Source organism: Capricornis sumatraensis, chromosome 1 (genome assembly GCF_032405125.1).
Source record: "Capricornis sumatraensis isolate serow.1 chromosome 1, serow.2, whole genome shotgun sequence".
Lineage (NCBI taxonomy): Eukaryota > Metazoa > Chordata > Mammalia > Artiodactyla > Bovidae > Capricornis > Capricornis sumatraensis.
In genome coordinates this window covers 251730-276854 of record NC_091069.1, presented here as the reverse complement: position 1 = coordinate 276854, position 25125 = coordinate 251730, and the positions used below count along the sequence as shown (strand labels likewise).

At 60.2% G+C, this 25125-nt stretch overlaps 1 protein-coding gene across 2 annotated transcripts in view; it reads left to right on the top strand.

Annotated features, from left to right (window-relative positions):
- EHMT1 (euchromatic histone lysine methyltransferase 1) overlaps positions 1 to 14336 on the top strand; it is a 66919-nt gene extending 52583 nt beyond the window's left edge. For both annotated transcript variants that reach the window (XM_068987937.1, XM_068987936.1), the window contains exons 18-26: positions 3062 to 3216; positions 3855 to 4022; positions 4115 to 4259; positions 4549 to 4626; positions 5230 to 5345; positions 6451 to 6537; positions 6978 to 7056; positions 13045 to 13220; positions 13298 to 14336. In XM_068987937.1, the coding sequence (XP_068844038.1) occupies positions 3062 to 3216; positions 3855 to 4022; positions 4115 to 4259; positions 4549 to 4626; positions 5230 to 5345; positions 6451 to 6537; positions 6978 to 7056; positions 13045 to 13220; positions 13298 to 13463 (1170 nt within the window). In that variant the 3' untranslated portion in view covers positions 13464 to 14336. The remainder of the gene's footprint in view (positions 1 to 3061; positions 3217 to 3854; positions 4023 to 4114; positions 4260 to 4548; positions 4627 to 5229; positions 5346 to 6450; positions 6538 to 6977; positions 7057 to 13044; positions 13221 to 13297) is intronic.
- The last annotated feature ends 10789 nt before the right edge of the window (positions 14337 to 25125 follow it).

Sequence of the window (25125 nt, the reverse complement as noted above, 5' to 3'; positions counted from 1 at the left end):
GACATAACCAGCTACCTGAGAACCAGCCGTCTTGAACAGACATAACTAGTCCTGCTTAACCAGACATAACCAGCCCCCACCCCGGACACAGCCAGGCTTCTGCCTTCTGTCGCCGAGCGGGCCTCTTAGCCTTGCTCCTTGCAGTGCCGCCCGGGTGCCGGCCTGGCTGCCTCTGGCTGCATGGAGCCGCCTGCTCGTCCGTCCTGTGTGGGCCGTGGCCGGGCTCCTGGCGGGGCTGTGGCCTCTCCTGGACGCCGCCAGCCCTGCAGGGGGCGTGTTTCCCGGTGGGCGGGTCTGCCTGCTCCGCGCGCTCCTCACCGTGCTGGGTCTCGCTCTTCTTTTCAGGTCTTTTGACCGTGTTTTACTGGATGGGTAATCCTGTTCTCAGGTTTGGAGAGTTTCTGTATATTCTAGGGAGAAGTTCTTTATCAGGTAGCGTGTTTTGTCACTCTCAGTTCAGTTCATCAGCTATTTTCTCTATGTGTGTGCTGCTGCTGAGTCGCTTCAGTCGTGTCCGACTCTGTGCGGCCCCATAGATGGCAGCCCACCAGGCTCCCCCGTCCCTGGGATTCTCCGGGCAAGAACACTGGAGTGGGTTGCCATTGCCTTCTCCAGTGCATGAAAGTGAAAAGTGAAAGGAAGTCGCTCAATCGTGTCCGACTCTTCGCGACCCCATGGACTGCAGCCCACCAGGTCCCTCCGTCCATGGGATTCTCCAGGCAAGGGTCCTGGAGTGGGGTGCCATTTCCTTCTCCAGGGGAGCTTCCCTTGCCAGGGATGGAAGCTGCGTTGGCGGGTGGGTTCTTCGTCACGTGTGAGATCCCTGCCCCACCCGGCCGCTCCGCGTCTCCGATTATGTCCGGAGGGTGTTGCCGCTCGGGCACAGTAGAGGGTGGGGTTGGGCTCGCTCTCCTTGGTGTGTGGACCTCTTCTCCTCCATGGGCTCTGCCCGGTGGCCATGCTGGGCCCTCCGGGCCTGGGCCCTGTCCGTGCGCTGGGCCGCGCCCTCCTGACGAACGCCGCTTCAGGGCCTGTGAGGAGAACCTCCCAGTGGCCGCTTCCGTTTCTCCCTCCCCAGCTTCCTGCTGGTCCTCTCATGTATTTTACTAAATAAACAGCAGAATATGGTGCTGTTTGTTTGAGCAGCAGTGGCCTCTGGGAAAGGCTATGACGATGAGCCTGGTGTCCGGCTCCCGAGTCCCCTCTCCCTCAGGCCCGTGTGTCCACTGCCATTTCCTTCTGCGTGTCTGAGGTTAGGGTTAGGGTTAGGGGCTGCTGGTGAGGTCTCAGCTCCCTGCTGCCTGCAGAGTCCTTTCCTCACTTTTGAAGGGTGTTCTGGGTGAAGAGTTGTGGATGGCGGTTGGTCTCAGCGCTTCCCTGAGTCCTGGCTCCGCCTGCCTCCAGTGGGGAGGCCTTGCTGGCGGCCGTTCTGGCTTCTGCGTGTGTCACGCGCCTCTGTACGCTCGGGTTTTCAAGGTTGTCTCTGTTACTGGGGTTTGGTGGTTTTACTACAAGGTGCCTGGTGGTGTGTGCATGGAGGTGTGCCTTCAGGGTTCATGGCGCCCCCGGGCCTGTTGCAGGGGGCGTTACCCACCCGGAAGCTTCTGGCTCACTTCTTCCAGAGCTGCCTCTGCCCCACCCCGCTTGGGGGGGCTCTGGTTCCCTGTGTTCGAGAATCTGTTCCTCCGCTCACCGAAGCCCTCCTCGTTTGCTGAGGTGGTTTTTCACTCTGGACGTCGCTTCTCTGGCTGTGGGCTCTGTGTCCGCGCCCGTGGGCCTCTCTCTCCCCTCACCCCCGCGGCCGCCTTAGCCTGGGGCCGCCTGATCTGGAGCTGAGACGGCCACCTCGCTGCCCCCTCTGGGTGCAGCCCTTCACTGCCTGATGTCCAGCTCCTGAAAACCGTTCCTGCCTGTGTTTCCACCGAGGTGTGGGTTGGGGTAAACCCGTTGTGGCCCCTCTTGCCCCTCCTTCACTGGACACCCGCCAGATGTGTGGGCCTGTTGTGAGGTAGCGGGGCTCGGGTACCTCCCCCGCTGCGACAGGCTCAGTTCTGACGCAGGAGTGGGAATAGGCCCCTGGGGGGCTCTGATTCACTGAGGAGCCCATAGTGCGCGCAGGGGCTTCTGAGAGCGAAGCGGGGAGAGGAACCCGGGACTGACAGCTGGCCGGCCCTTCGCTTTCTTTGTGGACTCAGCAAGGGGGCCAGGTCCGGGCCCCTGGGCCCCTCAGCTTCTGCTCCACTGCCGTCTTGAGGCAGCCGAGCTGGAGGCCTGGGACGTACGAGGTGTGAGGATGGGGCGCTGGGTGGAGCAGGGCCCGGCCTCCGGGACATACTGCGCCCTCTGCCTACACAGCAGAGAGTGGCCAGAAAAGGCAGCTGGAGCATCGCTGGGCGTGTCTGCAAGGGAGGCGAGGCGGGTCGGGTCGGGTCGGGTCGGGGGGCGGGGTCGGGTCGGGTCGGGGGGCGGGGCTGGGCCCGGGGGGCGGGGCCGCTCTGGGCGGGCTCTCTGTGCACCGGGCCTGCGAGCGGCAGGTTGGATCCTCTGAGGTTCTTGTTTAGATGTTGTCTTGACTTTCAGGTTTGCTTCCCATTGTTACCTGGTGGTGTTTTTTATTTTCCTTTTCATATTTGTGTTTTTTTTAAAATTGTAGTCTTCTAACAGACAACGTGGTAGGTTCTATCGCGTGAATAGTCTGTGTGATAAATCGTGTATTTCACATACGGCACAGGCACTTCCAAATTCTCCCTTGTGTCATTTAAAGTTTTTAGTTTTTTGTGAAATAAAGTTTTAATTAATCAGATTTGGCTTTTTCAAATCTTATACAAGCAGCACTTTATCCTGCAGTTGTAACTGTTTCAAAAGGAATCTAATTTTAAAAAGCAGGTAAATTGGCCCTAATGGTGTGTCCTGTTCGCCCAATTCAGGAGGATGTTTTCTGTTTTTAACCTACTCTGCACTATAATGACGTACATTTTAACAAAAACGAGAGATGGAACGGCAGGAAGCCTCTGTCGCTGGCCTAAGGGCCCTGGGGCTCACCCCCGTGTCCCCCGCCCAGGAGGAGAACATCTGCCTGCACTGGGCGGCTTTCTCTGGCTGTGTGGACATCGCCGAGATCCTGCTGGCCGCCAGGTGCGACCTTCACGCGGTGAACATCCACGGGGACTCGCCCCTGCACATCGCAGCCCGGGAGGACCGCTACGCCTGTGTCGTGTGAGTGGCTCTGGGGCGCTGGGGACTTGCTGCAGCGGACGGGCCTCTCCTGTCAGGCCTGCGGTCAGTGTAGCTCGGGAGGATTGCGGTGAAAATCTGCTGTCCTGGTGGCTCCCTGCTTGGGCCCACCGGAGCGGCACCCTCGTGAGGGCAGACGGGCCACTGGGAGCCCCACTTGCCAGAGCCTTTGTTCCGCTCCAGGTGGAAGCTCAGGGCCGTGCGGCCCCGTCCTTCCCGCACGGGGGCCTGGGATGAGGGGTGCCCCTGCCGCAGAGCCTGAGCCCTCTCGGATGCGGTGCCTGGGGGCGCCGAGCTCTGGCGCCGTCGGCCCCTCCCTGGGTCAGGCTACGGCATCGCCTGCAACGTGCTGACTGAGCTTGTGGCCAAGCGGCGTAGCTGTCCTTTCATCCCGAGGGCCCTTTAACGGAAGAGCTGAGCAAAGTTGAATGCGTCCCTAGTTACTGTGGGGAGGCGGCTGCGTCTGCGTCTGCGTGGTGGCTGGAGGCGTCGGTCTGCGGGCTGTGCCGTCTCAGACTGGACGGCGGGTCGTGTTTTCACGGGTGGGCGCGCTGCGTGGGTCTCGTCCTTGAGTCTTGGACGGAAGGGCTGAGTGTCCTGCGCACTTGCTCTCTGTGCAGCCTCTTCCTGTCCCGGGACTCGGACGTCACCCTGAAGAACAAGGAGGGGGAGACGCCCCTGCAGTGCGCCAGCCTCAACTCCCAGGTGTGGAGCGCCCTGCAGGTGAGCCAGGCACTGCGGGACGCGGCCCCCGACAGGCCCACCCCGGTGGAGAAGACGGTGAGCAGGTGAGCGAGGAGCGGCTGGGACTGCCCTCCCGGGAGGCGCAGGTATGGGAGGGAGCCGGGCTTGCCCGGAGCTGACGTGCCCCCTGCGGCAGGGACATCGCTCGGGGCTATGAGCGGATCCCCATCCCCTGTGTCAATGGCGTGGACGGCGAGCCGTGCCCCAGCAACTACAAGTACGTGTCTCAGAACTGCGTGACGTCCCCCATGAACATCGACAGGAACATCACCCACCTGCAGGTCGGCCAGGGGCCCTGGTCCGGGCGGTTGCTGGGTGGCGGGAGGGGTTGCTGGTGGCGGGAGGCCTTGGCTCTGCTGGCTCGGCTCTGGCCACTCCCCCCAGCGTCTCTCCTGCTTCTCCGAGCTCCTGGGGTCGTGTGCCCAGGCCCCCGGCCCTCCCCCTCTCCTGCAGGCCCCATGCGGGGGCCCTGGTGTCCTCTCCCCCTCCTTCCCCGGGGGAGGCTGCAGGCCCCGGCGTTCTGCGGAGGGGCCGCGGGGCGGGCTGCCGTCTGACTCGCCCTCCCCACAGTACTGCGTGTGCGTCGACGACTGCTCGTCCAGCAACTGCATGTGCGGCCAGCTCAGCATGCGCTGCTGGTACGGCAAGGTGAGCCCGCGGGCTGGGGGCTGGGGGCCAGGGTGGGGGCAGGGCAGGGCCCGTGTCCTCGTAGGGTGGGGCTGGGGCCAGGGCGGTGTCCCCAGCCTGACTGGAGGCAGCTGCGCGGCTAGGAGGGCGCTGCTGAGGCAGGAACGCCCCCAACTTTGGTTTATTGGGGGCAGGAGCGGGGTGTCCTGGGCGGGGGAGGGCACACAGGCCCCACGTGGAGGCTGCTGGCACAGGGTCGTCATTAGGGAAGACCAGTCAGAACGGTCTCTGAAGTTGCCAGGGCCCCGGACTCTGCCTGGTGTAGCCCGGCGGCTCGTGGCGTGCTGGCTCCCTCCAGAACGGGGGTTTGCAGAGGGGCAGGAGGTATGGGCAAGCGGTCCAGGCGGGAGGCCACAGGGCAGGCTGCAGGGGCCTCGGGAGGCTGAGAGGGTGCCGGGAAGGGGGGCGGGGGGCCAGGCAGGGACCAGGAACCAGCCACACGGACTCCTGGCCAGAGGCTTCCCCTGGCCTTTCCTGTCCTCCCGGGCGGGAGCCAGCGTTCCGGGGGCGTGTTCGTCCGCGGAGGCCCTGCTGTGGGTGGCGAGTGCTTCTGTGTCTGCCCAGGATGGCCGACTGCTGCCCGAGTTCAACATGGCAGAGCCGCCGCTGCTGTTCGAGTGCAACCACGCCTGCTCCTGCTGGAGGACGTGCCGCAACCGTGTGGTGCAGAACGGCCTCAGGTGAGCCCCCCGCAGCGCCTCCAGCCCCCCGGCCAAGGGCGCAGGGCTGGGCCCGCAGGCAGCTCAGGGGTGTCCCGCGTGTCCACAGACGGGAGAACGTGTGTTTAGTGTGTGTGTGTGTGTTCCTTGGAGCCTCGGCCTATGTTACACGTTGATGTAAAGAGCAGAAGCCGTGTGTGTGCGTGCATGTTCTTTGGAGCCTCGGCCTGTGTTACACGTTGATGTAAAGAGCAGAAGCTGTGTTGCCCACCTGCTCAGATGTGGGTTCCGGTCGCACGGCCGGAAGGCGAGAGCCAGGCCTGCCGTGAGCCGCCTGGTCCAGGCTCACGAGTTGGAGCCTGTGTGCCCGCTTGGGTTCCCTTGCAATGCACCCTGGCTGTCGTGGAGGTGGTGTCCGGTGTAACACCTGTTGTCACTTAGACGTGTGTGTGGTCTGCTGACCACCCAGAGCCAGACCGTGGGGCTGTGGTCATGGACCTTTTTCTGTGAAATGCTAGAGAGTTGAACAGTCTAAGGTCATAGGGGCAGATTTGCGTTCTGTGTGAGTTGAGCTGAGCGTGCGCGGCCTCAGTATTTTGGGGCCTGTTAAGAGTAGGTGACCTGCCGCACCGTGTGAGCAGCCCACGCCCCTGTGTCCTTGTGTGTGGCTGGAGGTGCTTGGGGAGAGGACGGACTTGGCCGTCTCCCTCGAGGGCCCTGGAACAGAGATGGCGGGTGGATGCCCGGACTCTCGGGGCCGGGAGGGGCCCCCGCCCCCAGAGGTCAGCTCAGCCTCGCCGTTGGCACGCCGCCCACGCCCAGCTGCGTCCCAGTCGGGGCCAGCAGGCTGCTCACCCGCCTGGTCCTTGTCACAGCTGAGGCTCGGCCAGCCTGGTCCCGTGCTGGGCGCTGGGGTCACAGGGCGGGCGGGCGGGGCCGAGGTCCCCTGCGTCCTGAGGGCGTGAAGGGCATGGCAGCGGGGCCTGGGGCCACTCAGAGCCTCTGTTGCTCCCTCAACCGGCGCTGACGCGTCTCCAGACACGAAGGTGGTGTTCTCTGTCCTTTGCTCCCGAGCCGCGCGTGTCGCTCGTAGTGGAGTGAGCTGGGATGTACCTGTGTTTTCCAGGGCGAGGCTGCAGCTCTATCGGACACAGAACATGGGCTGGGGCGTGCGGTCCCTGCAGGACATCCCGCTGGGCACCTTTGTTTGCGAGTAAGTGAGTGCCGCTCTCCTGGGCCCTGCCCCTGCGGTCACGGGGTGGGTGGGGGGGCATCTCCCGGCCCTGCCCCTTCGGTCACGGGGTGGGTGGGGGGGCATCTCCCGGCCCTGCCCCTGCAGTCTCGGGGGGTGGGGCAGCATTGGGGAGGGGCGCCGGGAGAGCCCAGGCCGGCTGTGTGGCACGTGTGTTGGCAGCCCCTGCCCCAGCTGCTCTTAGGCCTGCACTTCCTCCCCAGCGTGGAGCTCGTTTCAGAAGGCCTGTCAGGGCCTCGTGATCCCCCGGGAAGATCACTTTGGACCCCTGGTCAGAGGCTTTCTGTGTCGTACCCTGGGGCCCAGGCTCAGTCCTTGCTGAGCCACGGCAGGTCGCCCTTGCGTGGGGCTCCTTCAGGTCCCCGGGTGCCGTGTTCTCAGCACCCCGCCCTGACCCACAGGTACGTTGGGGAGCTCATCTCTGACTCAGAAGCCGACGTGCGGGAAGAAGACTCGTACCTCTTTGACCTTGACAACAAGGTGACGCAGCCCTAGGGGTGGGTGTGGCGCAGGTGGGACCGTGGTGTGGTGGTGCCCACAGGCAGCTGGGCTGAGGCGTGTGCAGTGGGGGCACCGGGCCCGGAGGCCCCCTGCCTGTTCTCCAGCCTCCTGAGCGTGGGGCTGCGGTGCAGCTCTGCAGCCCGAGCCCGCCTCTCAGCAAGGGTGGAGGCCCCGTGCGCGGGACGAGCCTCCGTGTGCACCAAGGGTCCCACGCGTGACTGGGGGGGTGGTCCTCTGTGGCGCAGCTCCCTCTCAGGGGCTGGCAGGGTCGCTGGACTCCAGCTTCTTGGCTCTGGGCCCTGGTTTCCAGGGGTTTGTGCTCTGGCGCATCTGCCCTCCGCCTTACCCTGGCTTCTGAGTTGCTCCTGGGTTCGTCAGGGCTGACCTGGGAACTTGCTGGAGCTCACACGTGCTGCCAGCGGGGGCCCTCAAGTGCTAGGTCCTTCTCGGCAGCCTGAGCCTCCAAGCTCCCCTCTGTGGGTCAGGGTGAAGCCAGGCGCTTGCTCCCATGCCCTCCCGGTGTGGCCGTGTCTTCTGAGCACCCTGCTAAGTGGACACGGTCCCCTCACCAGCAGACGGTCCCCTCCTGGCTGGGCCACTGTTCCCGCCGTGGATGAAGGAAGCTTCCAGACCCCAGGCTCCCATGGGCTGTGGGTGCTCAGGGCTCTGGGGCAAGTTCAGCAGGAGTCACGTGATTGGCTGGAGGCTGTATTCCATGCTTTTTTGCATCTGCTGAAACCCTCTGCTCCTGCAGTCTCTCCCGTACTTGCTGGAGTAATACAGAGGGTAATTCTGCTTGGTGGGCCACCACGCCCGGGTTGCACTCTCACACGCTTACACGGTGCGTCCTAGCTGCGGCGGTCGCCTGCAGTGGCTTACGCTCGCCCCAGCACGACTTCCGGGCACTGCCCCCACCTGCCTGCGGTCGGTCTGTGTCTGGGGTCCCTGCGGTCTGTCTGTGTCTGGGGTCCCTGCGGTGTGTCTGGCGTCTGGGGTCCCTGTCTGTCTGTGTCTGGGGTCCCTGCGGTCTGTGTCTGGGGTCCATGCGGTCTGTCTGTGTCTGGGGTCCCTGCGGTCTGTGTCTGGGGTCCCTGCGGTGTGTCTGGCGTCTGGGGTCCCTGCGGTCTGTCTGCGTCTGGGGTCCCTGCGGTCTGTGTCTGGGGTCCCTGCGGTCTGTCTGTGTCTGGGGTCCCTGCGGTCTGTCTGTGTCTGGGGTCCCTGCGGTCTGTCTGTGCCTGGGGTCCCTGCGGTCTGTCTGTGCCTGGGGTCCTTGTGGTGTGTCTGGCGTCTGGGGTCCCTGCGGTCTGTCTGCGTCTGGGGTCCCTGCGGTCTGTGTCTGGGGTCCCTGCGGTCTGTCTGTGTCTGGGGTCCCTGCGGTGTGTCTGTGTCTGGGGTCCCTGCGGTCTGTCTGTGTCTGGGGTCCCTGCGGTCTGTCTGTGTCTGGGGTCCCTGTGGTCTGTCTGTGTCTGGGGTCCCTGCGGTCTGTCTGTGTCTGGGGTCCCTGCGGTGTGTCTGTGTCTGGGGTCCCTGCGGTCTGTGTCTGGGGTCCCTGCGGTCTGTCTGTGTCTGGGGTCCTTGCAGTGTGTCTGGCGTCTGGGGTTCCTGCGGTCTTCATCCTGCTTGCCTGTTGCTGCCTGTTCCTGATTAGTTTTTGTTTGGGTTCCAAACCTGCCTGAAGGGCATCAGGGCGTAGGCTCCCTCCTCTGGGAGCGCGTGGTCGCATTGCGGGGACCGAGCTGCGGCTGCCCCCTCTAAGTCCGGCTCAGCCGCCCCTGTGGTGAGCCCAGCCCTGCCGCCCGGCCCGCAGCACAGCCAGCACCGCCCCGGGCGACCTCGCCTCGAAGCTCGACCCCCTGGGGTTCTCTGTCCACCGTTGCCTCGGTCTCCGCCTCTCCCTCTGCAGACCAGGCTGCTGGTCTGATTCTCATAGCACTTGACAGGCGGGTGTGCGGTCCCTGTCGGGAGATGGGAGGAGGGCCGTTCTGGGTCCCCAGTGGCCCCTGGCAGAGCGCCCCTCAGAGGGAGCGGCTGCCCTGCAGGCCCTCCATGCTCGCGGCCAGAGGTCTCTTCTTTGCTCTGCCGAGCCCGCGTGGGCCTGGGTGTTTGGTCCCATGACACATTCATTCTGGGCATGTGACAGGGCACGGATGCGCCTACAGCCCCCGCTGCTCCAGCTCAGGCCTGTGTCCCCGAGCGCTGGCGTTCAGGGTGCCCGCCCCGCTGGGCGCCTGCGTCCCGGAGCGCTGGTGTACAGAATGCCTGCGCCCGCTGGACGCTCATCGCCACCCCACTCCCCCATTGTCCGAAGCGGCAGGGCACTTTCTGGCCTTGCTATCTGGGTGTTTCCTGGGTCACAACACCGGTATCCTGCTGTGGACCTGCCCGTCTCCTTGCTGTTCGGGAACCTTTCAAGCGCCCACCCACCTGTCCTCTGCCCACATCACCTGGCTCCCTGGGTGCCCACACCCAGCACCTCAGAGCTGTGATGCAGGGGTTTCAAGTGGGCACAGGCTCCCTCCCTACCGCGTTTGTGCTGCAGGACCAGGTGTGGGTGGTTTTGATCAGAGACGCTTTGAAAGAGCAATACGTTCATCTGAAAAGCCGTATTTTAAAGACCTGAGCTATGTTTGTTGTGGGAGGGCCGCGGTGGTTCTTGTGAAGGGAATTTACAGGACCCAACGTGCAGTCTGGCCTGCAGGATGGGCGGCCAAGCGCCCAGGACGCACCTTGTGGGAAGCGTGGCGGGTGTCGGGGCTGGAACTGGGGACCAGTGGGCAGAGGAACCCCCGCTCGTCCCCAAGGAGTCCTGCGTCCCTGGGGGCCGCCCAGGCCCTGCAGGCTCAGGCGGGCCTGGCCGCCTTGTGTCCTGGTGTGGTGGCTGCGTCTGCGGGGCCCTCACTGCTTCAGGGCCAGCCCCGTGCCCCTTCCGCCCACACCTGGGGTGAGGACCCCTTCTGTTGCCCCTGAGCCTCTGGTTTAGCTCAGGAAGCTCCCTTCCTGCAAGGATTCCCATCTGTCGCCTCTGTGGGCAAAGCCACAGGAGAGGGGGCAGAATGGGCCCAGTTGCGGCCCCGCACCCCTTGTGGGAAGTCCGGGTGCGCAGACATGGCGGTGCTCGGGGCCCCCGGCCCTCCCCGGGGGCTCGGGCCGGGGGCCCTTGCCGTGTGGCCATTCCCGGTGCAGCGTCGCTCTTGTGTCCTGGGTCTTTCCAGGGGAAACGCGGCTTTCTCAGGGCTCAGTGGTGAGGGCAGACACTTCTCAGGGTCAGGTCAGGCCTGGGTCCTGGGCACTGTCTGTGCCCACGGGGTCACCACCGCCCTGAAGGCTCCTGTTGGCTAAGTCCCCTCTGGAGGGACCCGGCAGCCCCCCGCCCTGTCCCCCAATCCCTCTACCCCCCGTCCCCCCGCCCTCTCCCACTCTGTCCCCCGTCTCTCCCCCTCTGTCCCCCGTCTCTCCCCCTCTGTCCCCCCGTCTCCCCCTCTGTCCCCCGTCTCTCCCCCTCTGTCCCCCGTCTCTCCCCCTCTGTCCCCCGTCTCTCCCCCTCTGTCCCCCGTCTCTCCCCCTCTGTCCCCCGTCTCTCCCCCTCTGTCCCCCGTCTCTCCCCCTCTGTCCCCCGTCTCTCCCCCTCTGTCCCCCGTCTCCCCCTCTGTCCCCCGTCTCTCCCCCTCTGTCCCCCGTCTCTCCCCCTCTGTCCCCCGTCTCTCCCCCTCTGTCCCCCCGTCTCTCCCTCTGTCCCCGTCTCCCCCTCTGTCCCCCGTCTCTCCCCCTCTGTCCCCCGTCTCTCCCCCTCTGTCCCCCCGTCTCCCCCTCTGTCCCCCGTCTCTCCCCCTCTGTCCCCCGTCTCTCCCCCTCTGTCCCCCGTCTCTCCCCCTCAGTCCCCCGTCTCTCCCTCTGTCCCCCGTCTCTCCCTCTGTCCCCGTCTCCCCCTCTGTCCCCCGTCTCCCCCTCTGTCCCCGTCTCCCCCTCTGTCCCCCGTCTCTCCCCCTCTGTCCCCCCGTCTCTCCCCCTCTGTCCCCCGTCTCCCCCTCTGTCCCCGTCTCCCCCTCTGTCCCCCGTCTCTCCCTCTGTCCCCGTCTCCCCCTCTGTCCCCCGTCTCTCCCCCTCTGTCCCCCGTCTCTCCCCCTCTGTCCCCCGTCTCTCCCCCTCTGTCCCCCGTCTCTCCCCCTGTCCCCGTCTCTCTCCCCTGTCCCCCCGTCTCTCTCCCTCTGTCCCCCGTCTCTCCCCCTCTGTCCCCCGTCTCTCCCCCTCTGTCTCCGTCTGTCTGTCCCCCTCTGTCCCCCGTCTCTCCCCCTCTGTCCCCCGTCTCTCCCCCTCTGTCCCCCGTCTCTCCCTCTGTCCCCGTCTCCCCCTCTGTCCCCCGTCTCTCCCCCTCTGTCCCCCGTCTCTCCCCCTCTGTCCCCCCGTCTCTCCCTCTGTCCCCGTCTCCCCCTCTGTCCCCCGTCTCTCCCCCTCTGTCCCCCGTCTCTCCCCCTCTGTCCCCCCGTCTCTCCCCCTCTGTCCCCCGTCTCTCCCCCTCTGTCCCCCGTCTCTCCCCCTCTGTCCCCCCGTCTCTCCCTCTGTCCCCGTCTCCCCCTCTGTCCCCCGTCTCTCCCCCTCTGTCCCCGTCTCTCTCCTCTGTCCCCCGTCTCTCCCCCTCTGTCCCCGTCTCTCCCCCTCTGTCCCCCGTCTCTCCCCTGTCCCCCCGTCTCCCCCTCTGTCCCCATCTCCCCCTCTGTCCCCCGTCTCTCCCCCTCTGTCCCCCGTCTCTCCCCCTCTGTCACCCGTCTCTCCCCTGTCCCCCGTCTCTCCCCCTCTGTCCCCGTCTCCCCCTCTGTCCCCCGTCTCCCCCTCTGTCCCCCGTCTCTCCCCCTCTGTCCCCCGTCTCTCCCCCTCTGTCCCCCGTCTCTCCCTCTGTCCCCGTCTCCCCCTCTGTCCCCCGTCTCTCCCCCTCTGTCCCCCGTCTCTCCCCCTCTGTCCCCCGTCTCTCCCCCTCTGTCCCCCGTCTCTCCCCCTCTGTCCCCCGTCTCTCCCCCTCTGTCCCCCGTCTCTCCCCCTCTGTCCCCCGTCTCTCCCCCTGTCCCCGTCTCTCTCCCCTGTCCCCCCGTCTCTCTCCCTCTGTCCCCCGTCTCTCCCCCTCTGTCCCCCGTCTCTCCCCCTCTGTCTCCGTCTGTCTGTCCCCCTCTGTCCCCCGTCTGTCTGTCCCCCTCTGTCCCCGTCTCCCCCTCTGTCCCCCGTCTCTCCCCCTGTCCCCGTCTCTCTCCTCTGTCCCCCGTCTCTCCCCCTCTGTCCCCGTCTCCCCCTCTGTCCCCCGTCTCCCCCTCTGTCCCCCGTCTCTCCCCCTCTGTCCCCCGTCTCTCCCCCTCTGTCCCCCGTCTCTCCCCCTCTGTCCCCCCGTCTCTCCCCCTCTGTCCCCCGTCTCTCCCCCTCTGTCCCCCGTCTCCCCCTCTGTCCCCGTCTCCCCCTCTGTCCCCAGTCTCTCCCCTGTCCCCCCGTCTCCCCCTCTGTCCCCATCTCCCCCTCTGTCCCCCGTCTCTCCCCCTCTGTCCCCCCGTCTCTCCCCCTCTGTCCCCCGTCTCTCCCCCTGTCCCCGTCTCTCTCCCCTGTCCCCCTGTCTCTCCCCCTCTGTCCCCCGTCTCTCCCCCTCTGTCCCCCGTCTCTCCCCCTCTGTCTCCGTCTGTCTGTCCCCCTCTGTCCCCCGTCTCTCCCCCTCTGTCCCCCGTCTCTCCCCCTCTGTCTCCGTCTGTCTGTCCCTCTGCCCGGTGCGCCTCGGCCCGCCTCTCGGGTGGTGCTCCTCTCCCTCGTCACCAGGTCCCTGAGGGGCTGTGCTGCCTCGTGGGCGCCCCGGACCCCAGCCTCTCTCTGGGTGCCTGGGGCGCCGTCCGCGTGAATCCTGGGTCTGCGCTCGTTTTCACCGGGGGGAGCCCCGGGGCTGGGGGGCCGGGGGGCGGTGCCCGCGCCTGCCCCGTGCTCAGCGCACCTCCCCCCCAGGACGGAGAGCTGTACTGCATCGACGCGCGCTTCTACGGCAACGTCAGCCGCTTCATCAACCACCACTGCGAGCCCAACCTGGTGCCCGTGCGCGTGTTCATGTCCCACCAGGACCTGCGCTTCCCGCGGATCGCCTTCTTCAGCGCCCGCCTGATTGAGGCCGGGGAGCAGCTGGGGTAGGTGCCCGGGCGGGGGCGGGCGGGGGCGGCCCCAGGGGCGCAGGCCCAGACCCCGGCTCTCTCTCTCTCCGCAGCTTCGACTACGGGCAGCGCTTCTGGGACATCAAGGGCAAGCTCTTCAGCTGCCTCTGCGGCTCCCCCAAGTGCCGCCACTCTGGGGCTGCGCTGGCCCAGCGGCAGGCCGGCGCCCAGGAGGACGGGCTGCCCGACACCAGCTCCTCGCCCGCAGACCCGCTATGAGAGCGCCGCCCGGCGCCCGAGTGGACGCCGTTCGCTGTGGTTTGGGGAGGACGCAGAGGCGTGCGGGAGACCGGCTGGCCTGCCCGGGGCCGCGGGGGGCGGGGACACCTGGGCTCCTCGCCGGCCTCGCCGTGAGTTCCCGACGGAGGTCCTTCTGCTCCACGTTTCTCGTCTCCCCTTGCGCGCCGTCGCTCCCGGCTCACTGCCGGGCTGGGGGCCGTGCCCTGTCGGCCCGGACTCTCCGTGTGGCCCGCCGCGGCCCGCATGGTTGGTGCTGGCTCTGGGCAGCACAGACCCCGTGCCCACCGCCCCTGCGAGGTCAGGGCCGAGCCGCTGCTGACTTTGGAGAAAACGTGGGTTTGCTTTTTAAAGAAATCCTATATCTAGCCCTATACACCAGACCTCTCACGCGTTTCTTTCCGAGGATGCGGCTTGGGGTGCAAGATGGCCGTGGCCCCGGGGCACCGCACCTCCTCTTGATTCTAAGCCACATGCTATGATGATGAGTAAACTGATTTATTTTCTACCATTATTGGACATTAGGACAAACGAAAAATAAACACAAAAACACAGACCACGGTGCTGATTCTGGTGTGGTTTCTACTCACCATGTGAAAATGAACTATCAACTGTGTAAAGAGAACAACGTGACTTTAGGGTAAAACGCAGGAAACTTTTTTTAAAACGTTAGCCTTGTAGTGTGAATAAGATTGCCGTCACCTTTTGTGTGATGGCCTGCCAGGTCATATCCTTTTTTTCGGCATATACTTTTTTAAATACTGTAATTAGTGCAGTAACCGTGGGTTTTTTTGTGCAACTCTTCTAAAACATTCAGAATGCAGCCATGTTTATTTTTTCTGTTAAAATGTTTTTGACAGTTCCAAGAGCAGTCTTTTGGCTCAGACCATTTCTTGTTCTGTTTTCAATGAAATCAATAAAAAAAAAAAAAAGAAGTACTTTAAATGAGGCTTTATCATGGTATCATGTTTCAGCTGGTTCCTGTGAGACACCCACGCTTCCTGCGGGCGTCACGCGGTGCTTGTGGTTCCCACGCAGCCCTGGGGACCAGCGGGCAGGCCCAGCCCTGTGCTGCGTCCGAGCAGGTGGGCCTGCAGCCCCTGTCCCTGGAGCAGGATGCGGCCGCCCCTCCCCAGGCAGCCCTCAGCAGGCTGTGTGTATCTGTGCGTATGCGTGGGGGCGTCTGTGCGTGTCCAGTGCTCCAGAGGCTGGAAGTGGGTCTCCGGACACGGCGATGCTGGAGTTAGACACGGGGAGGCAGGGGACGGACACGGGGAGGCTGGAGACGGCAGAACTGGGTTGTCCCCCTCCTACTGGGCAGGCTGGCTTCTACAGAACCTCTGGTCCCAAACCTCGTCTTCAAACTCAGGAGACGGCCTGGATGCTCTGCCTTTTATACACAGAAATCATTCAGATAGACACTTTCAGGTATTTGTCCAGAACTTGCATTTCGCAGACAGTCCAAGCGGGGTGTTTTCCCTGTGGACGGGGACCGGGGCCCTGTGTGTGGAGCCGGGGGGACTGAGCTGAGACTGGTTTGCGTGAGAAGCGCCCTCCTCCCTGGGGACTTGCTGCTTTTCTCTCCTGGGGGCGCCTGGACCCCAGCAGGGCTGTGCTGGCTGGAGGGCCCACCTGCAGCTGGGCCTCAGGCTCAGATCGCAGCCCGCTGTGCCCCTCGGATCAGGCTCCAAGCCCAGGGGCCAGAGTGTCCGCTGGTTCTGTGCCGGGGCAGGGGCAGGGCCCAGGCAGCTGTTTGTTGACTCGAGACGCAGTCCAGTTGCAAACTTCGGGGTGAAGGGGAGGCCTGTGGGGGGGGGTCCCCACGGGCCGTTTTGGCAGCGGGTGCCGGGCAGCTGTGTGTGCTCCTTGGTCCTGTGGAGTCTGCACCGCCCCTCGGTGCCCTCACCGCCAAGACGCTCTCGTGAGGGGCTGCCTGGGGCATGGGGGCAGGCCAGAGGCCTCCTGCGGGGTAGGGGGCACATGGGTAGAGTGTGAGGGTCTCACCTGGCCGCTCACTCCTCAGGGCAAACCTGTCCGTCCCCCGCCTGCCTTAGGGGGTACCTGCGCCCGGCCTGCCCAGCCCTGCGGCTGCCCCTGCCCAGGTCTAGACCGCGACATCCCCTACGCTTCCCGACAGCTGCTCCCATTTCCACTGACGTAGACGGGCAGAAGGGAGGGTTCCAAGCCTCGTCTTTCTTCCTCAGCCTGTGCGGTTACCCTCCACCCGCACCGCACTCTGATTGTCGGAAGAAAAGGACCCGAGTGCCGCTGCTGCGCTGCTGATACACCGAGCCTCTCGTTAATGACAGGCGGGCCTTCCCTCCTGTGTGAGTTGCCTTGTGAAGTCTGATTGCGTTGTTTGTGTTTCTCTTACTGATTCGTGTCGTCTCTTTATGTATTGTAAGGCTTCCCTGGTGGCTCAGTTGCTAGAGAATCCGCCTGCAGTGCAGGAATCCCTGGTTCGATTCCTAGGTTGGGAAGATCCCCTTGAGAAGGGAAAGGCTACCCACTCCAGTATTCTTGGGTTTCCCTTGTGGCTCAGCTGCTAAAGAGTCCGCCTGCAGTGCGGGAATCCCTGGTTCGATTCCTAGGTTGGGAAGACCCCCTGGAGAAGGGAAAGACTGCCCACTCCAGGATTCTGGACTGGAGAATTCCATGGACTGTGTAGCCCATGGGGTCGCAAAGAGTCGGACACGACTGAGCGACTTTCACTCCACTTTATATATTGTACCCTTTTACTCATGGTGCACCTACGTTTTTATATGGTAATATCTCTTGTGATTTCCGATTTTGTACCATATTTAGAAAGACTGTCATCTCCAAATTGCAGAAATATTCTCACTTCTCTAGCAGGCCAGTGGCTAAGAGCCTGTGTCTCCACTGCGGGGTATAGGTTTGATCACCCGTCGGAAGATCCTTCATGCTTTATGGTGTAGCCAAAAAAATTATCAAATATTCTTCAGTACATGTTCAGTATTTTAATGCAAGTTTAACTCTTGAATCCAGGTGGGATTTATATGGTATGTGGTGTGAAAGACCTTAGACATGAATATGGAGGAATAATCTTCCCAGGTGGTTCAGGGGGTAAAGAATCTGCTTGCCGGTGTAGGAGACCTGAGTTTGATTCCTAGGTCAGGAAGAGCCCCTGAAGAAGGGATTGGCAGCCCACTCCCATGTTCTCACCTGGAGAATCCCATGGGCAGAGGAGCCTGGCGGGCTGCAGTGCATGGGGCTGCAAGGGGTCAGACACTCCTGAGGGGCTGACACACCTAACCTCTGTCGTCAGGCGCATGGCTCTTTCGTGTACAGCCGAGCAAGCTCTGACCCACGCCTTTGCCCACATGACCCTCTCCTGTGGAGGTACAGGCTGTTTGCATCCCCAAGAAATCTCCTCCCCGTCCCCGTCCTCCCCAGCTGGTCCCGCCTCTGAGACGCAGTCCCTGTTCTAAGCCTCACGTCTGCGGACTTGCAGGTTGCTCTTTCTGTCAAGCTCTGCTTAGCTGTTGCCAGCCGCATTTCATAAAGCACTGGCTCAGCTGTCTTTCTCCTCCTGAGGCGTGTCCGCAGCAGGAATCACCAGGCTTGTTTGTCCTCCGCCCGTGCGCACGTGCCCGTGCTGTTTGCGTTTGGAGGCTTCTGTCGCTGCAGCTGCTGCGAGCATCCTAGTGCCTTCTGTGTGTTCCAGGTGAATTTGGAGACGGGCTTGTTGGGTCAGCCTGAACGCTGGTCTTTGAGTCTGCCTGTCCTGCAGGGTCTCACTGTGGTTTTCATTGGCACCCACTGCTGACTCGTGATGCTGGGCACTTTCCGGAAGCTTCCTGTGTGTCTTCCTTTGCCAAGGGTCTGTTAAGTCTTGTGTATGTTTTTAATTGGTCTCTAGTCAAGGCTATGGTTTTTCCTGTGGTCATGCATGGATGTGAGAGTTAGACTGTGAAGAAAGCTGAGTGCCGAAGAATGGATGCTTTTGAACTGTGGTGTTGGAGAAGACTCTTGAGAGTCCCTTGGACTGCAAGGAGATCCAACCAGTCCATCCTAAAGGAGATCAGCCCTGGGATTGCTTTGGAAGGAATGATGCTAAAGCTGAAGCTCCAGTATTTTGGCCACCTCATGCGAAGAATTGACTCATTGGAAAAGACTGATGCTGGGAGGGATTGGGGGCAGGAGGAGAAGGGGATGACAGAGGATGAGATGGTTGGATGGCATCACCGACTCAATGGACATGGGTTTGGGTGGATTCCGGGAGTTGGTGATGGACAGGGAGGCCTGGCGTGCTGCGATTCATGGGGTCGCAAAGAGTCGGACACGACTGGGTGGCCGAACTGTACTGGCCTGCCCGTTGCTGAGTGCGGGGTTATTCATATGGCCCAGGACAGGCCTTCTGCCACACTGGTGCTGTTTCGTTGCTCAGTCCTGTCTGACTCTTGTGTGACCCCGTGGATGGCTCCTCTGTCTGTGGGATTTCCCAGATGAGAATACCAGGATGGGTTGCCATTTCCTTCTCCCAGGGGGTCTTCCTGAACCAGGGATTGGATCCAGGTCTCCCGCATTGCAGGCAGATTCTTGACCACTGCGCCACCTGGGAAGCCTCTTTTTTTAAACTTCAAAAATCTTTATTGGGATACAGTTGACGTATCAGAAAATGCACCCATTTTAAGTGTTTCTTGAAAGTGAAAGTCGCTCAGTCATGTCTGACTCTTTGTGACCCTGTGGACTGTGGCCTGCCAGGCTCCTCTGTCCATGCGGATCTACCCAACCCAGGGGTCCATCTGAGCCACCGGGAAAGCCCAAGGGTACTGGAGTGGGCGGCCTGTCCCTGCTCCAGGGGGTGAACTGGGGCCTCCTGCGTCGCAGGCAGGCTCTTTGTCAGCTGAGCTGCCAGGGCAGCGCTGTGTTTTCGTGAGGTTTTAAGCGTCTGTGCTTGGGCGGCTCTGTCCACGGTCAGGACACGGTGACTGTCCCCCTTGCTTCAGGCTTCCCTGCTGCCCCTTCGTTGTCCACCCGCCGGCCCTGGGGGCGCTGACCTGCCTGACCCCTTCAGACCAACAGCTCCTGCCCTAACCTCCCTGTAATTGGAATCATACGCCGTGGGTTCCATTGTATCTGTCTTCCTTGGCTTACTGTAACTTTAAAATTCTGAAACCATCTCAGATTTATGGAGAGCTGCGAGCGTAATACAGACAGCGTTTTCTCTCTTGAGTCATCAGGGAACGGATTTCCTCCTCCTCGAGGCCCCGGCACCGCCGGCACCCGGGTGGTGATGCTCCGTCCCCGTGGTGACCCTCAGGCCCTGGGCAGCCCCTGCCCGTTCAGCCGTTCGCTGTGGCTGTCTCGTCTCCCGTATTTTAGCCAGAGCAGGCCCATCGGCCTGTTTTAATGGACTTGACCGTGAAGAGGATGGGTTGGTGCTCTCGCAAAAGTTCTTAGTCTGTTCCTGTCTCCTCAGGGGCGGGTTCGGGGCTGTGTCTTGGCAGGGCCACGTCAGACAGGGTACTGGGTCCTGGTGTGGTCTCCTGGTTGGCCCACGAGTTGGGTTTGGTCCATTTATTGGTATGCGAGCTTGAGACCGTTGGCCTGAGATTCAGCCTTCCCCACAGTTTCTGTTCTCGTATTGTAATTCATAAATACTTCTTGGGGGAAAGATCCCATCCTTCACCAGACTTTCCGGTTACTCCTGGGGGTACACACGCACGCGTTCCTATGACATCCAGCAGGTCACAGTCCGTCACCCATTATTCAGTAGCTGAAATGTCAAAGGTTGGACGTGGCGGCGCCGTCTCAAGATGTCTTGTCTGTCGCTGAGCACATCTCGCGTTCAGGCGTGAGGCGGCCCGGGCTCGCTGGCGCCTTCCCTGCGCCGTCTGGTTCCGCTGGTTTGCTCGCGCGTCACCTGCCGGCTCGCTTGTCCCGCCCTCTCCTCGAGCAGGCAGCGTCCTGCTCGGCCCGTCCCACGGCCCTGCTGGCCCCGTCTCTCTCTGCTCTGCGCTCAGCTGCCCGCAGCCCGCTCTCCGCCACTCTCGCCCAGGCCGCCGCCCGCGTGAGGGCTTCCCTTCCAGCCGGACGGGCCCGCTTGCCCTGCTGCGTCCCCTGTGGCCCCTGGAGTTTGTGCCCCACGGTGGCCTGCTGTTTCTGCTGCACTAGCCAGCTGCTGTCATTGTCACAGCTTGATGGAAATACGAGGGCGTTCCGTGCAGCCCCGTGCCCCTTACGGTCTGCCTCCCAGTGGCGTTTATGTGTTCACAGTTGCACGCGGCCATCATCACAGTGCTAACACTGTCATCGCCCAGGAAGAGCCCCAGCCCCAGACCCCTTAGGCCAGAGCACCCCACGCTCATCTCCCATCTGCGACAACACCGCTGCCTTTCCTGTCCTGTCTCCACACTGCAGTCACCCACTGCACGGCGAAATTGCCAGTAAAGCATCTGTTTCTGCTTTTCTGACTCTGCCGAAGCCTCTGACTGTGTGGATCACAACAAACTGTGGAAAATTCTGAGAGAGATGGGAATACCAGGACACCTGACCTGCCTCTTGAGAAATCTTTATGCAGGTCAGGAAGCAACAGTTAGAACTGGACATGGAACAACAGACTGGTTCCAAATAGGGAAAGGAGTACGTCAAGGCTGTGTATTGTCACCCTGCTTATTTAACTTCTATGCAGAGTACATCATGAGAAACGCTGGGCTGGAAGAAGCACAAGCTGGAATCAAGATTGCTGGGAGAAATATCAATAACCTCAGATATGCAGATGACACCACCCTTACGGCAGAAAGTGAAAAGGAACTAAAAAGCCTCTTGAGGAAAGTGAAAGAGGAGAGTGTAAAGCTCAACATTCAGAAAACGAAGATCATGGCATCCGGTCCCATCACTTCATGGGAAATAGATGGGGAAACAGTGGAAACAGTGTCAGACTAGTTTTTTGGGCTCCAAAATCACTGCAGATGGTGACTGCAGCCATGAAATTTAAAAGAGGCTTACTCCTCGGAAGAAAAGTTATGACCAACCTAGACAGCATATTCAAAAGCAGAGACATTACTTTGCCGACTAAGGTCCGTCTAGTCAAGGCTATGGTTTTTCCTGTGGTCATGTATGGATGTGAGAGTTGGACTGTGAAGAAGGCTGAGTGTCGAAGAATTGATGCTTTTGAACTGTGGTGTTGGAGAAGACTCTTGAAAGTCCCTTGGACTGCAAGGAGGTCCAACCAGTCCATCCTAAAGGAGATCAACCCTGGGATTTCTTTGGAAGGAATGATGCTGAAGCTGAAGCTCCAGTACTTTGGCCACCTCATGTGAAGAGTTGACTCATTGGAAAAGACTCTGATGCTGGGAGGGATTGGGGGCAGGAGAAGGGGACGGCAGAGGATGACATGGCTGGATGGCATCACGGACTCGATGGACGTGAGTCTGAGTGAACTGCGGGAGTTGGTGATGGACAGGGAGGCCTGGCGTGCTGCGATTCATGGGGTCGCAAAGAGTTGGACACGACTGAGCGACTGGACTGAGCTGAACTGAACTGAAGATTTTAGGAAAATCACAGTTTTTTGTCTCGTAATTCGTTCCTTCTTGGGCTCTCTTCCTGTAGACCTGACCGCCTCGTTGGGGCTGTTTTCCTTTTCTCTGGAGAATCTCGTTTGCCGTTTATTGCACAAAGGTTTGTTGTCCAGTCGCTCAGTCGTGTCTGACTCTCTGTGTTGGACTGCAGCACGCCAGGCCTCCCTGTCCATCACCAGCCCCCAGAGCTAACCCAGCCTCATGCCCATCGAGTCGGTGATGCCATCCGACCATCTCATCCTCTGTCTTTCCCTTCTCCTCCTGCCTTCAGTCTGTCCCAGCATCAGGGTCTTTTCCAGTGAGTCAGTTCTTCGCATCAGATGGCCAAAGTACTGGAGATTCAGCTTCAGTATCTGTCTTTCCCATGAATATTCAGAGCTGATCTCCTTCAGGATGGACTGGTTTCATCTCCTTGCAGTTCAAGGGGCTCTCAGGAGCCTTCTCCAGCACCACAGCTCAGAAGCATCAGTTCTTTGGCGCTCAGCCTTCTTTATGGTCCAACTCTCACATCCGTACATGACTACTGGAAAAACCACAGCTTCAACTATACGAACCTTTGTCCACAAAGTAATGTCTGTGCTTTTGAATACACTGTCTAAGATTGTCATAGCTTTTCTTCCAAGGAGCAAGTGTCTTTTAATTTCATGGCTGCAGTCACCATCTGCAGTGATTTTGAAGCCCAAGAAAATAAAGCCTGTCACTTTTTCATTGTTTCCCCATATATTTCTATGAAGTGATGGAACCGGACGCCATGATTTTAGAGTTTTGAATGTTGAGTTTTAAGCCAGCTTCTTCACTCTGCTCTTTCACTTTCATCAAGAGGCTCTTTAGTTCTTCTTCACTTTCTGCCGTGAGGGTGGTGTCATCTGCACATCTGAGGTTATTGCTATTTCTCCTGGCAATCTTGATTCCAGCTTGTGCTTCATCCAGCCCAGGATTTCACATGGTGTACTCCGCATATAAGTTAAATAAGCAGGGTGACAATGTACAGCCTTGATGTACTCCTTTCTCAATTTGGAACCAATCTGTTTTTCCATGTCCAGTTCTAACTGTTGCTTCCTGACCTTATACAGGTGGCAGGTTTCTCAGGAGGCAGGTCAGGTGGTCTGGTATTCCCATCTCTTGAAGAATTTTCCATAGTTTGTTGTGATCCACACAGTCAAAGGCTTTAGTGTATGAAGCAGTAATAGATGTTTTTCTGGAACTCTCTTGCTTTTCCTATGATCCAGCGGATGTTGGCGATTTGATCTCTGGTTCCTCTGCCTTTTCTAAATCCACTTTGTACATCTGGAAGTTCTCAGTTCACATACTGCTGAAGCCTGGCTGGAAAGATTCTGAGCGTCACCTTCTAAACTGTGAAATCCGTGCAGTTGTATGGTAGTTTGAACATTCTTTGGCATTGCCTTTCTTTGGGATTGGAATGAAAACTGACCTTTTCCAGTCCTGTGGCCACTGCTAAGTTTTCCAAGTTTGCTGGCATATTGAGTGCAGCACTTTCACAGCATTATCTTTTAGGATTTGAAACAGCTCAGCTGGAATTCCATCACTTCCACTAGCTTTGTTCGTAGTGATGCTTCCTAAGGCCCACTTGATTTCACACTCCAGGGTGTCTGGCTCTAGGTGAGTGATCCCACCATTGTGGTTATCTGGGTCATGAAGATCTTTTTTGTATGGTTCTGTGTATTCTCGCCACCTCTTCTTAATCTCTTTTTTTCTGTTAGGTCTGTACCATTTCTGTCCTTTATTCTTATTTTTGGGTGGAATGTTCCCTTGGTATCTGTAATTTTCTTGAAGAGTTCTCTAGTAGTCTTTCCCATTCTATTGTTTTCCTCTATTTCTTTGCAGTGTTCACTTAGGAAGGCTTTCTTATCTCTCCTTGCTATTCTTTGAAACTGTGCATTCAGAGGGGTTTATCTTTTTTTTCTTTTCCTCCTTTGCTTTTCACTTCTCTTCTTTTCTCAGCTATTTGTAAGGCCTCCTCAGACAACCATTTTGCCTTTTTGCATTTCTTTTTCTTGGGGATGGTTTTGATCACCACCTCCTCTTCAGTGTTACAAACCTCCATCCATTGTTCTTCAGGCACTCTATCAGATCTAATCCCTTGAATCTGTTTCTCACTTCCACTGTATAATCCTAATGGATTTGATTTAGGTCATACCCGAATGGCCTAGTGATTTTCCCTACTTTCTACAATTTAAGTCTGAATTTGGCAATAAGGAGCTCATGATCTGAGCCACAGTCAGCTCCTGGTCTTGTTTTTGCTGACTGTATAGAGCTTCTCCATCTTTGGCTGCAAAGAGTATAATCAATCTGATTTTGGTGTTGGCCATCTGGTGCTGTCCACGTGTAAAGTCTTCTCCTGTGTTGTTGGAAGAGGGTGTTTGCTATGACCAGTAGTTCTCTTGGCAGAACTCTGTGGGCCTTTGCCCTGCTCCATTCTGCACTCCAGGGCAACCTTGCCTGTCACTCCCGGTGTTTCTTGACTTCCTACTTCTGCATTCCAGTCCCGCATGATGAAAAGGACACATTTTTGGGTGTTAGTTCTAGAAGGTCTTGTAGGTCTTCACAGAACCGTTCAGCTTCAGCTTCTTCGGTATCAGTGGCTGGGGCATAGACTTGGATCCCTGTGATATAGGGTCGTTTGCCTTGGAAACAAGCGGAGACCATTCGCCATGTTTGAGGGCCTCCAAGTACTGCCCTTCGGCTCTTCTGTTGGCTGTGAGGTCCCCTCCGCTTCTGCTCGGGGATCCCTGCCCGCCTGTCGTACGTGGTCATCTGAGCTACGTTCTCCCATTCCCGGCCATTTTAGTTCACTGATTCCTAAACTGTCGGTGTTCACTCTTGCCGTCTCCCGTTTGACCACTTCCAATTTACCTTGATTCCTGGACCAGCTTTCAGCTTCCTAGGCAACACTGCTCTTTATAGCGCTGAACTGCACCCTCACCAGCGGCCGCATCCACAGCTGGGCGTTGTTTCTGCTCTGGCTCCATCTCCACTCCTCCTGGGGCTGTTTCTCCGCCGATCTCCAGTGGCGTGTTGGGCACCTACAGACCTGGGGAGCTCCTCTCCCAGCGTCTTGTCTTTTTGCCTCTCCATACACTTCACGCAGTTCTCAAGGCAGAGGCGCTGAAGTGGTTTGCCACTCCCTTCTCTGTGGACCAGGCTTTGTCAGAACCCTTTACCACGGCCTGCCCGCGGTTCACTGAGTTAGACGAGGCTGGGGTCCGTGTGATCAGTTTGGTTAGTTTTCTGTGACTCTGGTTTTCATACCGTCTTCCCTCTGATGGATAGGGTAAGAGGGCACAAGTAAAGCCTTCAGTGCGGCAGCACCCAGGAGGGAGGCACGGGTGCCGCTGGAGCCTGAGCCGGACTCGCCTGGGCCGCCGGGGTCTGTGGCGGAGGCGTGGGCGACAGTGGCCTGCCGCGGGGAAAGGGGCGCTGACTGCGGGAGTCCTGGGACGCGTGCCTGCTGGCGTAAGCCCTTTTGGAGGAGGCTGCCGTTACTCCTACCGTAGTTTGGCTACAGGGCGGGGACACAGCCCCACTGTTCAGCAGGAAATGGCATGAATGATTTACTGAGCATGGCCCTGACCACCACAGCAAGTCCCAGGTTCCCCCACAGCCAGTGCCTGCCATCAGGGAGCTCCCGCAAGCCGCTCATCCTCACCCATCGGAGGGCACAGAGGCTTGCCGGTGATGGACTCTGGCTTTATTCGTGTGGGAGTCTTAGTTTCCCCTCAAGTTTAAGACACTCGTTTATTTCGTTTATTTTTGGCTGCACTGGGTCCTCCTGGCTGCTCGCGTGCTTCCTCTGGCATCGAGGGGGGCGCCTCTCTAGCTGTGGCGCGCCAGCTTCTCACTGCAGAGCGCTGGCTCTGGGGCACAGGCTCAGGGGTCGCGGAGCTCGGCCTTAGCTGCCCCGTGGCACGTGGGACCCTCCCGGGTCAAGGACTGAACTCGTGTCCCCTGGTTTGGCAGACGGATCCTTAACCATGGGCCACCAGGGAGTCCCTTTCCATCACTTTTGAATGATTATTTCACTGGCAGAGGATGAGATGGTTGGATGGCATCACCGACTCAGTGGACATGAGTTTGAGCAA